The sequence below is a fragment of the Diadema antillarum genome, unplaced genomic scaffold, assembly GCF_040938485.1.
Source record: "Diadema antillarum isolate AM-2024a unplaced genomic scaffold, OU_Dant_1.0 seq00001715_RagTag, whole genome shotgun sequence".
NCBI lineage: Eukaryota > Metazoa > Echinodermata > Echinoidea > Diadematoida > Diadematidae > Diadema > Diadema antillarum.
In genome coordinates, this window is record NW_027272404.1 from 313,601 (window position 1) to 330,058 (window position 16,458).

The window sequence follows — 16,458 nt, forward strand, 5'->3', positions numbered from 1 at the left end:
CACGTGCACATGCACATGAAGGACGCAATAGACACAATATCTGCGTGGAGTCTATTACGAAAACGGTCTTAATATAAGAAACCATAAATTTGACAAACTATTTTTCCTTTGTTGACAAGAGAAATCAAATACCATTTTAACAAATATCTTGAAAAAATGATTTTCCCTGACTTTCCAGAAGAAAAAATTCCCTGACTTTCCCTGACTTTTTGCTTCTGGAAAAAGTATTTTTAAATTCCCTGACTTTCCAGAAATTCCCTGACACGTACGAGCCCTGTATATTGCAAGCAAATATGAAATGGTGCCAGACGGGTTCTCAAACCCTTACCAGAACTATGTTTACACTGTAATTGGGTCAATTTGAACAATTCCACTGTGAGGGAGCATCATATCTCAGTAATGGAATGGGTTCTGATTTCAAGATTTGGTCAAGAGTTAGATTATACTAAAATAAGCTGAAATATGTGACTAAGTCAATTTTCATGAATTTTCAACATACGTTGTTTTGCCATCTCAAGGCCGGACTGAGCTGGAACAATGCCACTGTTGTAGCTGGGAGGTGTTAGAAAAGGAGTTCAATCTGTGTCTAATTAATTTGTGCAAATTTATGCATTGGTTCTACAACATGACAATTGAAAGCTCAGCATTCCACTGGCTTTGATGTTCTATGCTCCAACTCACTCTTCTATAGAGTTTTGATCAGAATACTCAATAGTGAGTTTCTTATTTACTAGCGAAGCCATACTCACCCATCCTCATTTTAGCATTGCTATTTGTTACCCTCGATGCTAATAGCCACCGGTAAATATGATGTATTTCTCCTTTTAAGCCCCTATATTCCAAAATGGGTAACCCCGCCAGAAGCCTATACTGTGAAACGAGGAATGTTCGCATGCATTTTAATTTCGCGAATTTCGCGAGCGCCAAGATTTGCGAAATGAAAATGCACACGAAAGTTCTTGTCTACACTAAATGCATTGAATGCCAGTGGCAGTTCGCGAGAATTTCATGCCGCAAAAAAGGCCGTCTGCTCCAATTCTCGAAAAATTCATGCCGCGAATATATCATGTTTTACAGTATAAGTGGCCCTCCCACCGCCTCTTTCCTCTTTCGTACTTCTTATGAAAGTGGTGTGATTGCCACCGGGGAGGAGGGAGGGTTCATGGGTAAGTATGGCTTTGCTAGTAAATGAGATACTCACTATTGAGTATTCTGATTTATGGCAATTTGCCATACTTGCCCATCCTTGTTTAACCCTAACTGCACGAGGGGGGGGGGGGGGGGGGGGCCTGGGAGGCCCCCCTCCATACTTTTGGCGATTGCATCGCGACCGCTGGGAATTTTGGATTCTCGCTTCATGACTTTTTCCCCTGAAGTCTTGCGCACATTTTGATACCACATTTGTCCATATCGGACCTACCTAGGGGGTGTTATGGGCCAATTAGTATGCGCATGTCATTAAAACGGCTAATCGCTGCATATATTTGGGTACAGTTACATACTGTCGATAGACCATGGCTTGCATTACTTTATAAATTTTGCTCAGGAATTGGTTTTCCACTTGGTTCATGCTTCTATATTGTTCTGAAATAAATTGGGCAAAGTTTAGAAACAATGATATACATAAGGAATATAAAACAATAGAAAACATAAGAAATAAAAACAATACAAAACATAACAAAAAAGTTATTTTTTCTCGGTTTTTTTCCTCTCTCTGAGGGGGAAATTGAGTTTTTATCCACAAAGATGATTCAAATAACTCTTATCCTTCCACATGATCTACTGGGCACTCTTAGAAAACAATAAAATACATAACAAATTTAAACACTAAAAACAAAAGAAATAAAAACATTGGAAAAACAAAAGAATAACAGTGATATTTTCACTTTTTGAGACAAAAAACATGATTCTGTAAAGTTAATTTCAAAAATGTTTTATGAGTATGGCAAATAACTTGTTTGATTTTTCTCACATTTCTATACTTTTTTGTGTATTCATTGATATTTCTTATATTTTGCACGCAAAATAACATATAAGCTAATTCTTATTTAAAAAATCATAAATTTACATAAATTTGCATAAATTATACTGCAAGTTTACAATATCAGGGACATCAGAATACAGTTGAAAAGTATGGTAGTGCCCATGGGTGTGTAAAAGGATAATTTTACTTCCAGTTTCATTTTAATACGTCATACATTTCAAAAGTATGCAAACATTCATAAGGAGTAAATTTGCATATTAATAGTTTATGCAAATCTGCTGTACTCATAAAAATAGATAAGAATTGATTTATTTCACGTTTGGGAAATATTATTCTTCATTATTACACAGTTTTCATGTTATTTTGTACTTGCTTAGGCTGAAATTATGAAAATATCCCCCAAATGAATAAAATACACATTATGAATAATTAATTAGGTAATTATGCATAAAAAATTGCATAATTGATTGAAATAAATTACACCATCAGATTCAGCACACGAAGATCTATCAGCATGCAAATTTTCAAGTTCATCGGATATTGCGTTTCCGAGATCAGCTTTCATGGCTGGAAGGACCACCTCACATGGTTTTCAAGATTCTCTGATTTTTGGCTACTAAACCCGATTTTGGAATCACATGAACTCTGTTCTTTTCCTAGCAAATGTGACCTGATTCTAGCGAGAGTGCATGGATCAGACTACGTCTTTCATTTGTGGCTATAGCTAAGATAAATACAGTCTTCACTGACAAATCAAGCAAGGAAGCCTTATGCATTGGTTCACAGGGAGCTTTAGTAAGTCTCCGTAGGACATTGGGCAGGTTCCATCTTGGACACAGAACTCGCCGAGGGGGATTCTGTAGGAAGAAAGCTCTGGTTAGTCTACACAGAAATTTCCACTTAGATACTGTTTCTCCATTACTAAAAACCTTTATGGATTGCTCAAACAGCTGATCTATATCCTCTAATGGAAGAAATGCCAAGTCCCTCATCAAATGGTAAGAGTAAGAAGTCCGCTATCTTACCTAGAGGGGCTGAGGTTGGATCAATCTTTATGCTGTCACATCATGTGTAGAATCGTTGCAGTCTTGAATCGTAAGTGTTCCTTGTGGAGGGTCTGAGAAATCTAGCAGCCATATTGGCAGCCCTCTCTGATAGGCCTGCATCTTTTGCACTTCTCCTGAAATGGGCCAGAGTGTCAGGCTTAGCTTCCCAGGATTTGGGTAATACGTCTGTGTCCCTGGTTGTTCCAGAAAGTCTTTCTTCACTGGGAGTGTTCTGGGAACGTCCACGTCCAGTTTCATCAGACGTGGTAACCATGGTCTCCGTGGCCACCACGGAGCGACAAGAAAGATTGTTGCATTGTCCACTATCACCTTCTCGAGCACTTTTGGGATCATTGAGAATAGTGGGAAGGCATAATCCAGTATCCCTTTCCATGACATTGAGAGTGAGTCTACTGCACAGGCTTGTGGGTCGTGATGTTTTGTGCAGTATGTGGGAAGTTGTTTGTTTAAAGCAGATGCAAACAGGTTGATTTGAGACTGCATATTGATTATCTGTTTCCCGGTTTTTCCCGTTTGAGTTGCCACTAAGTGGGGAGAAACTTCAAGCGGGACAGAAAGTCTACTATGTAGTTCTTTCCCTGGTATGTGGCATGCTTTCAGAGAAATGTTGTGTTTCAGACACCACTCTAGAATCTGCACTGTCAGACGGCAAAGGGTTGGAGATCTTGTGCCCCCTAGTCTGTATATGTAGGACACTACCGTCTTGTTGTGCTTCCCCAACATCCCAAACTTTTTCTGTCTGTGATGTGAGCTCCCAAACCATGTAGGGATGCATCTGTCGTTATGGTCAAAGAGAGGGAGAGGGGTTCCTTGCTGCTTTCCCTTTGCATAATATGTGAGGATTGATCCACTTCTTGATCACAGTCGTAATCTCTGATGACAGTACATGAATGTGCTAAGTTTCACTTGGATACCTCCAACAGTTCTTAAAGCCTCTCTTACATCCCGTCGTGCGTGTTTAGAGATCGTGCGGACTCAGAGATTCCTGTCAGGAAGTATGTAGTAAGTACTTAATGAGTGGGTGTGTCTTGCTCAAAAAGTGAGGCCCGCAAGTGGTCTGTACGCCTTTATTGGAAGTAGGAAGAAGTAAGGAGCACGTAAGATCTCTACTTCTGTCGCACACAATGAGTGTGATAATTGTACGTGAATTGCAAGTGAAGCGTACGTTTTCAGAAATCGTACTTATGAAGTAAGAGAAACGTAAGGAGCACGGAAGTGTTAAGCACGACAATCGTGCGTCAAATTGGAAGAACGCATAGATAATCCTGCTACCTGATTTTCCCTTGGGAGCCATTGTGCACAAAATGTGAACTCACTGCAGAAAATGTCGACGCAGAACTGAAAGCATGCTGTCCGTATCAGCTTTTATATAGGAGCACGATGTACCTGAGCATGTCTCAACATGTACTTCTGACGCACTTTTTATCGTGCTGATCACGTTCGTCGCGTCTGAGCGTGACGTACTTGACAAGTAAGGTGGTAGTACTCACCATGCATTTTGGAAGTAGGTAATACGCACGGAGGAAGTGCGCTCACCCCCCCCCCCTTTTGTTAACACATACATTGAAAGCAAGTGGAGAGTAAGCGCCTCTTGCGTGCTAAGTACGCCTTCATGGGAAAATACCCGGAATTGTTGCATGTTTTGCCTGCGTTACACGCACGCCTATCAAACTTACTTGGTACTTTTGTCTTGCGTACTCCGAGCGTGCCCCACGCGACGAAAAACTGGCCGGCCAGTTTTCAGGCTGCGTGCTTTGCGTCGTGTTTGCGACCACCAAAAAAAGTACTTTCCACTTAAGTGCATCTCACTACTTGGCCCATTTTTGGCACACAAACCACTTGTAGTACCACGCACAACCAGATGTAAGAGAGTCTTAAGTTACACTGTCTACAAAATCAATATCAGACAGAAGAACGAATGGACAACCCGAAAACGTAATGCCTCTGGCGACACTTCGTGGCTGAAGCATAAAAACTGAATTGATCAAACATCAGTAAGCATATATCTGCTATGGGTATTTTGTTCTTCTTTACTATTCAATTCACAAAATGATTTTGCAGGTGATGGCATTGTGCAATAATATCAATTTGTCTTTACTTTTTACTACCATCCTACAGTATACATGTATAGCTTGCTATCAATGAAGTTGAAACTTCTCTCTTGTTTTTACAAATATCTTACCCTCTTCTGGTGACAGTGGCGGGGTGTACATTCCCGGAAAGCTCATATCTATCCCTCCAGAGCTCACGGCTAGCATGTCAAAAGGGGTGTAAGGTGGTGCTCTGAGGGGGACGGTGCCAATAACGATGGATAGATGCAAGTAAAGATTCATTGCGCCAGTAATGTCCAGACAAACCTGAAATGCGAAATGGAACTGACATGACTTGAAAGAAAATAAGCTTGGGTAATTTCCCAAGTTCTTTTGATGACAAATTTCACGTTTAGCTTCCAACATTACAGAATTCCAAGAATCTTTCTTGAATGTATTGCATTCTTTAAAATTGGATAGACATAATTGTTTGATTATGGGTGATTTTAACATCGATCTTATTGATATTGGAAAAGATTCAGAAAACTTTCTAATTGTCATGCATTGTATTGGATTGTCTCAAGTGATCTCTTTTCCAACTAGATTAACCCGAAATTCTGCTTCCTTGATTGATCATTTGTAAACAAATATGGACATGTTTAATATACATGCAGGTGTTATCGAGGCTGATGTTTCAGACCATCTTCCAATCTTTACTGTCTTTGAAAGTATGTTTAATTTTAAAAGTATCGTCCCAACTTTTGGGAAAGTTGTACGATTGTATAAACATTATGATGTCGATTTATATTGTTTAGACTTAGCCAATGCAAGGTGGGATTATGTGTATAAGTGTAAAGATGTGAATGATGCATATTCTGTATTCTATGGTATATTTCGGGAAATATGTGATAAACATGCTCCATTAAGAAAAAAACAGTAGTACTAGTCATTCAAAATGTTACCCTAAAAATCCATGGGTAACAAAGGCAATTTTAAAATCAATTAAAAAGTTATACAAATTGTATAAAAAGTATAGGTCATCAAATTTTGATCTAAGATATGAAAGGGAGTACAAGGTATATCGAAATATTTTAACTACTGTTTTGAAAAATGCCAAACGGGTTTATTATAGTTACAGTATGTTTAATGATAATAAGCAAGATTCGGGTAAAACATGGAAATGCTGGTAAAGAACATACTGCAAGTTTAGAAATTGAAGAGTTGGTGGTTAATAAAGTTGATGAAGTTAAATCTGTTTTTATGCAAAAGAAATAGCAGAAGAGCTTAATGACTATTTTGTTACTGTAGGACCAAAGTTGGCAACTAAGATTCCTGAAACACAAATTAATCTATTATGAAAAGAATTCTTGGGGGAAAAGAATAATAAATCGTTATTTTGGAGGCCAGTTACAGAGAAAGAAGTGTTCGATATTTTATTCGCATTAGACTCTAAGAAATCACATGGATATGATAATTTACCAGTAAGATTATTAAAGGATGCAGCAAGTTTTGTTTGTAAGCCACTGCTTTACATTTTTAATTTGTCCTTAGAAACTGGAATTAATCCTCAAGCCTTAAAGATGGCCAAAGTAACACCAATATATAAAAAAGGACCAAAATCGGATCCTGGAAAATACCGACCTATCTCCGTTCTGCCAATAATTGGAAAGGTTTTAGAGAAAATTGTAAATGATAGACTGGTTGATTTTTTTGAGTCCAATGATATTTTTTATAAACACCAGTATGGCTTTCGTAAAAGATACAGTACGAAATTGTCTTTAATGGATCTTGTAAATACACTAATGACATCACTTGATGAAGGAAAAGTGACAGTTGGTATCTTTATAGATTTTAAAAAGGCTTTTGATACGATAAATCATGATATTCTTCTATGTTAACTGGCTCATTATGGTATTCGTGGAATTCCACTTCAATGGTTTGCTGATTATCTGTCCAACAGATCTCAGCTGCTATCTTATAGAGGAATGGTCTCGACACCGAAGACTATAACTTGTGGTGTCCCGCTAAGGGTCAGTTTTGGGGCCTACACTCTTTTTGATATTCATAAATGATTTGCCACGCTCTTGCTCTTTCTTTAAATTCAGATTGCTTGCTGCGATTCAAATATTTTTCATACTTATGCTGCTCGCCAAAAAGAAATAGATGTGAATGAAGTAAATGAAAACCTGCACAAAGTTCAAACATGAAAACAAATTATATGGTAATCAGAAGAAAACGCCAGTTAGTTGCGATGAGGGGTGCAATAAAACTATCTGACACAGACATTGATGAAGTGAGTGTTGCATCCTTCATCGGAACTCAGATTGATTGTCATCTTACTTGGAAACCTCACATTCAGTTGGTACATAAATGTGTTCGAAGGAAAGTAGGTGTATTGTATAAATTAAGACAGTATGTTCCGCAGCGCATTCTTGTTGCTTTTGTATAAATCTTTTATACAACCACACATATCATATGGTATTGAGGTATGGGGCAGTACTTATAAATCTCACTTAAATTGTATACATATTTCTCAAAAAGTAGCTCTGAGAGCTATAACATTTTCGACTTTACGAACACATTCAGAACCATTGTTCCAACGATTCAAACTTCTAGATGTTGTTAGGTTACATAAGTTCTCAGTTTATGTACGATCTCTGCAATGGAACTATTCCGCACCCTCTGTATGACTATTGCCAAATTGTGCATCATACTTACAGGACAAGAGCAAATGAAAAAAGAATGTTGTACTTATCAAAATTTAGAACCACACAGGGACAATTTTCGATTTCTTACTTAGGACCAAAACTTTGGAACACATTGCCACGAGAAATACGTGAACAAAGCAAAAGATCTACATTTCGTAAATGCCTTGCAGATTTCCTTCTCTAATAGATATTATATACTGTATCAAGTATAATTGGTTTTCTATGTTAGAAAATGAATGATGTACATTGTATAAATATGAACAGCCATTTCAACTAACCATGTAATAATTTTTCTTTTGTGTTCAGCTTTTAGTATGAAGATCAAGGTGACCAATCTCGGCTAGCACTTGTGCTAACTTTTCATTTCCTTGTTAACAACAACAACTTTGTAGAATTAGGCTACATGTATCATATTTAAATCTCAAATGTCATCATTTAATCATGTTATTGTAAAGGAGTAATAGATAAGTTTTGTTTTTCATATATGTATGTAAATACAATTGTATTATGATTGAAAATGCACATGTTCAAATGTTGTTGCTAATAAAAAACTTCAAACTTCAGACTGATATTAGATTAGAAGGAATGACTTTATCAATGTTTTACTGGATAAAGAGATAATTGAAATCTTACGATGTTTGCCCTAAGGAGCCCATCCCCCAAGGCATCTATGGGGACCACCATTTGGGTTAAGTTTATCAATGAGATCTTACTTCAAATGCCATGAAAAAAAAATGAAATTCTCTGTACAAATACGCAAGATAAACATAAATCATGTTATAAGGACTGTCACCATGACAGCACAGCAGAAAAGAGGAAAATCCTTGAGTCCCAATGTTACAAAATGTACATTCATGTTGACCCATGGCAATCTGGAGATTCTGTTGGAACAAGGTGATGGTCACACTACCCAAAAGGAGGGCGGAATGGGGATTTTCAGTGCGGATATGGGGCCTGTTTCATAAAGAGTTGTGATTGATCTTATACTCGATTTATTGAGCGTAACTTGGTAAATCAAGCATAAATTCAATATTGAGCGAAAGTCCTGCTTCATAAGACACGATTGATTTCAAGAAAAATCAAGCGTAACAGCAGACTGAGCGTTAATTGCCATCAATCGCAAAGTTATTTATGAAATGCAATTTGCCACTGAGTGCAACTTACGCTCGATTTATGGACAAATAGATATACTGATAAAGTTATGAGGCCCATTGTAACATATAAAATGTCACTCAATGCTTGACTCCACTTGTTTTGTAGTCTTATACCCCCATCTCACTAGATGGCGATTCCGCTACGATCATAAAAAAATCGACAAAGCGCGGTGGATCGTGGCTTGATCGCTTTAAATCTTCTCCATCGTATCTTGAGCGGTTCAGAAGCACGGAGGGTCGCCACCATCACTACGGTCAGCGACCTCGCTACGGAAGTTTTGAACATGTCCAAAACTTCCATAGTGAGGTCGCCGTGGTTTTAGAGCGTATCACAATCGCCTCACGAGCGGATTAAAAGCGCCACATTCGTAACTCTGACGGGGTAGCAACGTGTTAGGCATAACTCAAGCACATCGAAAGCAGCCCCCAACACCTATGATAATTACCACTTTTACAGTATTACGTAACAGGAACCAACCATGAACGAAAGAAAGTGATGCACAGACCACGAAAGTTCATTTTTCCATGTACACTCAGTACAAATCTACTCTGTTTGTTTGTCATATACCACTGCAAGTCAATGAAAGTAAATTAAGTTGTAATCTTTTCAAATATATCTTCCTAATTGTATCCTTGTAGGATACGATTTGTAGTTTGTTCGTAAGCCGGTTCTTTATTACTATAAATTTTACCCTTTTAATTGAATGGATGACTTAACTACTAGTGCAATTTCACATCACATTCTAACTGGTGTGTTCTAGAATGCTAAGATGCAAGGGTAAAACCATATTCTGTATACAGTGAAACCCCGTTATAACGAGGTCCGTGGGACCGGCGATATTACCTCGTTATAACCGGTACCTCGTTATATCCGTACGCATCAAAAACAAAGAAAAACATAGGCACGACATCATATACCTATAAATGAAACCTAAGGACATCCTTTGCGTTATTTACACAATTATGGATCATTATCATTGAGAGAATAAAGGGAAATTATTTGTGAATTAGACGAAAAAGTAGGGGCTGAAATGAGTTAAATCTTAATTGTAATAATTCTTGTTTGTGAAGTTTTTCTTAACACCAGCGCAGATAGAGTAACAAACAGGCCTTTTTTTACCATAACTTGCAAGGTATTTTTACGCTTATAGTGCCCAGCGGGAATGCGATGATTTAATGAATCATTTCGGCTGTTATCTTGTACAACGTATGATCGTTGCGCCCGAAGGAATTAAAAATGCATTCTTTATTTTCTTCCCAAAAATCTCTTCGCGTTTTGTACATCCGTTCTTGAAAAATATGCGACAGGATTGAATGTGGAAGGTTGTGATCCTTTTTACGCAAATCTTTACCTGGTAGACCTTTCTGTAAGAAAGAAAAATCTTCTTTGTGAAGTGCAGTGAAAAAATTGTAATAATGAACAAACCCAGATCTATTCAAACTAATAAATGAGTTGGTTTCTTTTTCTGATTTAGGTAAACTTGCGTCATTCAACTTTTTTACGCTACTTTCACCTGGCGAGATCGCGATGATTTCAGGGTAACATACATGCGTTGTTTACCGTTAACTTGCGAGGTATTTTACGCTGTTAGTGCCCAGCGGGAATGTGATAATTTCGTGAATCATTTCGGCTGTAATTTTATACAATGTATGATCGTTGCGCCCGAGGGGATTAAAAATGCATTCTTTATTTTCTTCCGAAAATCTCTTCGCGATTTGTACATCGATTCCGTTCTTGAACTGTTAAATGCGTTTGTTTCTATTTCCGAACACCGATTAAGTTATTCAACTATCTTTTACGCTACGGCGCGGCGAGATTGCGATGATTTCACCAGTTATTTCGGCTTCAATCATACACACTCATATTTAGATTATCAGATAAATACTAAATACTAGATAGATGCGTTTGTTTCTTTTTCTGAACACCGATTTAGTAGGTTAACATGCGTTATTCAAACAGTTTTAGTAATTTTACGCTACTGTCACTCGGCGGGATCGCGATGATTTCATTAATTATTTCGGCTTTAATCATACACACTCACATTTGCTAACCAGCAAAAGAACTGGAATTCGGAACTAAAAACGGAAAGGATATAATGATGAGTTGCACGCGCATTCTAATTGCCACAAGTGTCGCTACATGAAAAGTTTTTGAATGCGTTATCTTTTTTTTCGCCACTTCACGCACGCGTATCTCGCGAAAAAGAAAATCGAATGATTGTGTTTAATAATTCAGTAGGAACATCGGAAGGCATTCTTGTGTCTTATTGCGTGGTTTAGAAGAAAAAATGGAAGGAACGGTTCTCTGCAAAACGGGAAAAAGACTTGGATAGCGTGAATTCGGTTTTCAATGTTTCGTTTGTCGCGTGTTTGAAAGCGACAATTTAGTCATGAAATGGAACCTCGTTATATCCGATCAAATTGCTTATGTTTTTCTTTATCATGATGCACTGAAATTGTCCTCGTTATAACCGGAATCTCGTTATAGCCGAACTCGTTATAACCGATTCGTTCTACCATAGGTTTGCATGCAAAGAAAAATGGGACCGACGCGATCACCTCGTTAAAAGCGGTTCCTCGTTATAACCGAACTCGTTATAACGGGGTTTCACTGTATCCATGTTGGTTTGACAATGACATCTGCCTGAAGAAATTCAATCATATAATCCATTTTATACCCCGATCGCTTGAGATCGTAGCATGAGCCCAGCGTAAATGTATCACTGTCGCTCCAATCGTATCACTGTTGTAGTGACGTCTTGATAAGCGTACGAATATCGCAATATGATCGCTTTGATCGCAGAAGCAGCGCGTCTCGTCGGCTTGGAAAAGCGACCAAAACGTGGCTGCGTCATAGCATTATCATGGCACTATCGCCTACAGTGCAGGTTCAGTGTAGAGAAACCGTAGTGTAATCGCCTCTGAGGCCAAAAATGGAGACGGACGGCGATCACGCCACGATTTGTTAAATTGTCACAGATTGCCATGGTCGCCACGGTCGCCTTCCTAGTGAGATGGGAGCCTTACAATACATTTTGAACATGTGTACTGTTGTTATGCACATGGCTCTAATTGACCTATAACAATATACAAATAATGAATGTTTATGAGTGTAATGGACAGAATATTTCATGAGGTGAAAAATGAAATGATCCATTCAATGAGGCGCAGCCTTGTTGAATGGATCAAACATTTTATCTTTCACCGAATAAAATATTCTGTCCATTGCACGAATGAAAGACATTTATTTATTTTATATAATGCCTAAAATAGATCCTTGTCATTTGATGCTTTATCAGTTTAGAAACAAGAGAGAATCTGAGATAGCAATAGTGCTCACTGAGCGCTTTACGCTAGCGCGTTGTCACATACACACACTGCAAATGCAAGCGTTTTACACGCGCAGTGTGCCAGATCTTAGCGAGTGTGCAATGGACCAAATCGTATGGATCCAAAATTGCACGGTAAATGGCGCATGGATGATGATGTCATAGTGAAATGGGCCGAATGATCAATGTCAAACAAACAATCAAATGATAAGGATCTCTTCAGACATTATATAACATGCAATATGTATGAAGATAGAGATGCAAGCCTTTGATTATGCATGCATGGTCTTAAGGTTCACAATATCTACACAGCAGTATTGTTGAAGGGGCGATACTGAGTGATTTGATAGACCATACAATTGTACCTATAAAATTACTATTATTGCCATATCAGACATCTGAGCTGTGGTTCTACCAAATTGTATTCCCCTCGCTTTTACACAATGTACAAGCCGGTTAGGACAAGTGGGGTAAATTTCTCATACCCCCCTCTCTAGCAAATGCCTACAGGAGTTGCATGTTAAAATCGGGAATATAGCATCTGAGCACTTGAGCTCCCAATGACAAAAATTTGCTGTTGATGAGTTTCTCGCAGAGCGGTTTCGTGAGAAAGGGCAAATTCCCAGCATTAATACATAAAAATAGTGGGTGATCACTGCGTTCTGTGTTGCGTGACCCTAGATGCACTGTACTCAGTATGCTTTCCACTTGCCTGAGCTGTGTGTATGCGCGTGCATGTACACTTGTATGCATATAATGCATAAAGCGCATAGTGGTAAGAGCCAGCCATAGCTAGCTGGCGCAAGATCTGGGCTACGTACAAAGTTACCAAACAATTGCAACACAAAGGTCAGCAAAATGGCAGCCTCCAGATGCAGCATGAGTAAGAAGAGATTCACAAATTTTGACAGTAAGGAATACGACGGGATTTTGCAAAACAAAGACGCATAGACCAAGAAGAAGGCAACAAAATAAGCAGGACGATATTTAGGGAGTATCTTGTGGAAAAGGGTGCAGATGTGGATATCTAAATGGGGGACAAGAAGACAATGCCTTTGATATTGGCAGAGTTCAACATAAAAGTATGGAAAGTTGATGGGACTCGTTACAAGACATCTTCACTTCAAAGCATAAGTGCAGGTAATAGTAGGCATCTCAAGTCAGTCCATTCAGAAATTATTGATAACACCACGGATGTAGACTTCACTAATGCAGCAAATGTCACATTCAAGGCAGCAACAGTACAACTGAAGAAAATTGGGAAGGGTGACATTAAACACCATGAACCCACTGATCCTGTACACATTGAAAAATATTACAAGATTTCAGTTTCTGATCAAGACTCTCCATCTGGGGCCCATTTCATTAAACTTGTCATCAGTGACAAGTTGTCATAGATGTGACAAGCCACTGAAATTCTTGCATCTGATTGGCTGAGGCAAATTTGTCATAGAAATGTGGCAGTTGTCACTGATGACAAGTTTTATTAAACGGGCCCCTGGTCTGCAAGCTAAGGTATGGTTCGAACTGTGTAATAGTCCATACCTTTGCCATAGAGGACGCAAAAATATGAGACATCTAACAAAAGACCATTTTGAAGTGAGGAAAGATGCCAATGGATGCAAATACTTAGTACAATTGTTGATGAACTCACCAAGAAGACAAGAGAGTATAATCTATTGTCTCGAGCAGATGGAGGACATATGTGCGCTATGGGTTGTTCAGATTGCCCTATCACCTCGTAAAAAAGATACTGCGGGAAATTGAACAACAAAAAAACAATCTCTTCCAAACACCCAAATCATCCATGCCACAATCCAGACCATGGTACAGGAATTGTACAGTTGGTAAAAATACTCTGGGTGACGCTATGTCAACAATTTCCAAGAAGGGTGGTCTTTCAAGAATTTATACCAACTATTGTGAGAGGGCAACTTGCATTGGAGTTCTTGATAAAGCCGGTTTTGAGAACAGAGATTTGCCAGGTGTCCAGTCAAAACAATGAATCAAGTCTTTCATACTGCACAGGAAAGTGTGCAATAACACCAAAATGGCAATGTTTGACACAATTTCTCATACTCTTGGTAGGTTTAGACACCAGGAGGTGGCTCGGTCAGTGCCAGCTGCTACTGTAAGTGTTCCACCAAAGCAGGATGAAATTCAGTCCCCAATTCCACAAGTAAATCTACATGATGTTGGTGAAACTGTCAATGAGAATTTCAATCTAAACTTTGATCTATATTTTGATTGGGAACTTCCAAATTCTCAGACGTCTGTTGTGGAGATTCATTCTCAATCAGAAGTCACTAAGGAAGTAGCTGTTGTGGAAAATCAAAACAATGTCGATTGTAGAAACACCACGTCCACCTCCAACACTACAACTTGGCAAACAATGCCAATGCAGCAAACACCATTTGTGTTCAACAACTGTAAAGTAACAATTAAATATAAACTTCAACTAACACTGTGATCAAACTGTTACAGGAGAGGAGGAGCCAATTTCGGATTTCACAAACTGTTGAAACTTCAGATTTAATTGACATAATTTATCAACTTTTCTATGAATATGATGACAGTGTTTGGTGTTGACAGTTTAGCAGTTGTGGAAGATTTTTAGCTGTGATTAAAAATTCATTTTGGAAAGGGAGTTCAACACAATCTCTGCTGGAATTATCAAGCCCTGTTGTAGCCGCTGTACTTTGGTTAGTAAAAGTCATTTGTATGTCAGTTTCATAGATTTACTATATCCCCCTCTCTTATATGCCTATCGGTGATGAAAATTCACTGTTGACAGTTTCATGACAGAGGGCAAAGTACCATATGTTAGCACGTAAAAATACAGGATGATCGCTACTGGTAAGAGTGCGTGTGACTGCGTGTGCTGGCTGTTACGCAAGCTGCTTGCCTTATTAAGGCTGTGTATGTGTGCATGCATGATATGCATGCAACGCAGAGGTGTAGAGCTGAAGCTGGTGCCAAGTGGAATTTTGTAATTGGGAAGCTGTTATAACAATTTCTGTCACTGCTCAAGATGTCTGAAATGGGTAACAATAATGATATGGACTGGCTACTTTGGGGAAATACATTTATCGCCCTCACTAGAACAGCATTGCCCTTGTCTTCGACTCTGGCAATACGATTCTACCTCAGGCAATAACTTAGTATCCCCCTCAAGGCCAGTCCATATCATATGAATACACTACCGTGATGGCAGAAGTGAAATTCTACAAGTTATTAAGTATTCATAATACATTTCATGCTTCACATGCCCTTTCCTCGTCTTTCATGCATATTTCACTGAGCATCTGGGGAGCATCATTCTATCCCATCCATTCGGCTTTCCAGTTTTATATGAGCTGTGCTGATTATAACTAAAACTATCAATGAAGGTGATTAATACCCCAGTCCAGCAGCTCAGACTCCTATGAAAAAGAACTGCACCAGGGTTTGTTGGGTATAAACACAAAGGGCATTTTACACAAATACATGTACACCTATAGATCTTCATCCACACCAAATTTGACCCAACAGCTTAATTTCTATAGTCAGTTTGATGCAAAAATGTGTGGTTACTATGGTAATGTTTTTTTCTGATACTAACATAATGGTGTCTTGCATATCTACAGCTATAAATATTACATACTAAATTTGACCTTAATTGCTTGAATGCTGTGGAAATAATATGATTCACACAGTTTTGGGGAAAATGTGGTTACCATGGCAACACTTTATCCAACAACCACCAAAAAACATGTCTTGCACATCTACATTGTACACCTCAATGTCATATAGTCCACCAAATTTGATTTCGATTGCTTCAAAATTGTGGTTCACTAAACTGAGAAGTTCACTCCACATGATTTTCAAGAAAATAAAAATTATGCAGATTACCATGGCAACACCTTGTCATATACAAATACAAAGAGTGTCTTGCATAAATGCACCTATGGATCATTATACATACCAAATTTGAAATAATTTACTTAAATACTGTGAAAGTAGTTTGCTCCACGTTTGTGGAAAAAATGTGGTTACCATGGCAACGCTTTTCTGACAAACACAAAAAACATATCTTGCACATTTACAAGTGTACACCTCAATGTCATCAAGTACCCTAAGAATCATCAAAATTGCTTCAAAACTGTAGGAGTTCGCAAATCAAGTTTGCAACAGACTGCCCAACAGC

The 16,458-nt window shown here is 38.4% G+C and overlaps 1 protein-coding gene across 1 annotated transcript in view; it reads right to left on the reverse strand.

The window, feature by feature from the left end:
* Positions 1-16,458, reverse strand: part of LOC139711862 (arrestin domain-containing protein 3-like) — a 144,972-nt gene that overhangs the window by 8,032 nt on the left and 120,482 nt on the right. Inside the window, exon 7 of the mRNA XM_071623712.1 lies at positions 5,234-5,408. Within this exon, the coding sequence (XP_071479813.1) occupies positions 5,234-5,408 (175 nt within the window). The remainder of the gene's footprint in view (positions 1-5,233; positions 5,409-16,458) is intronic.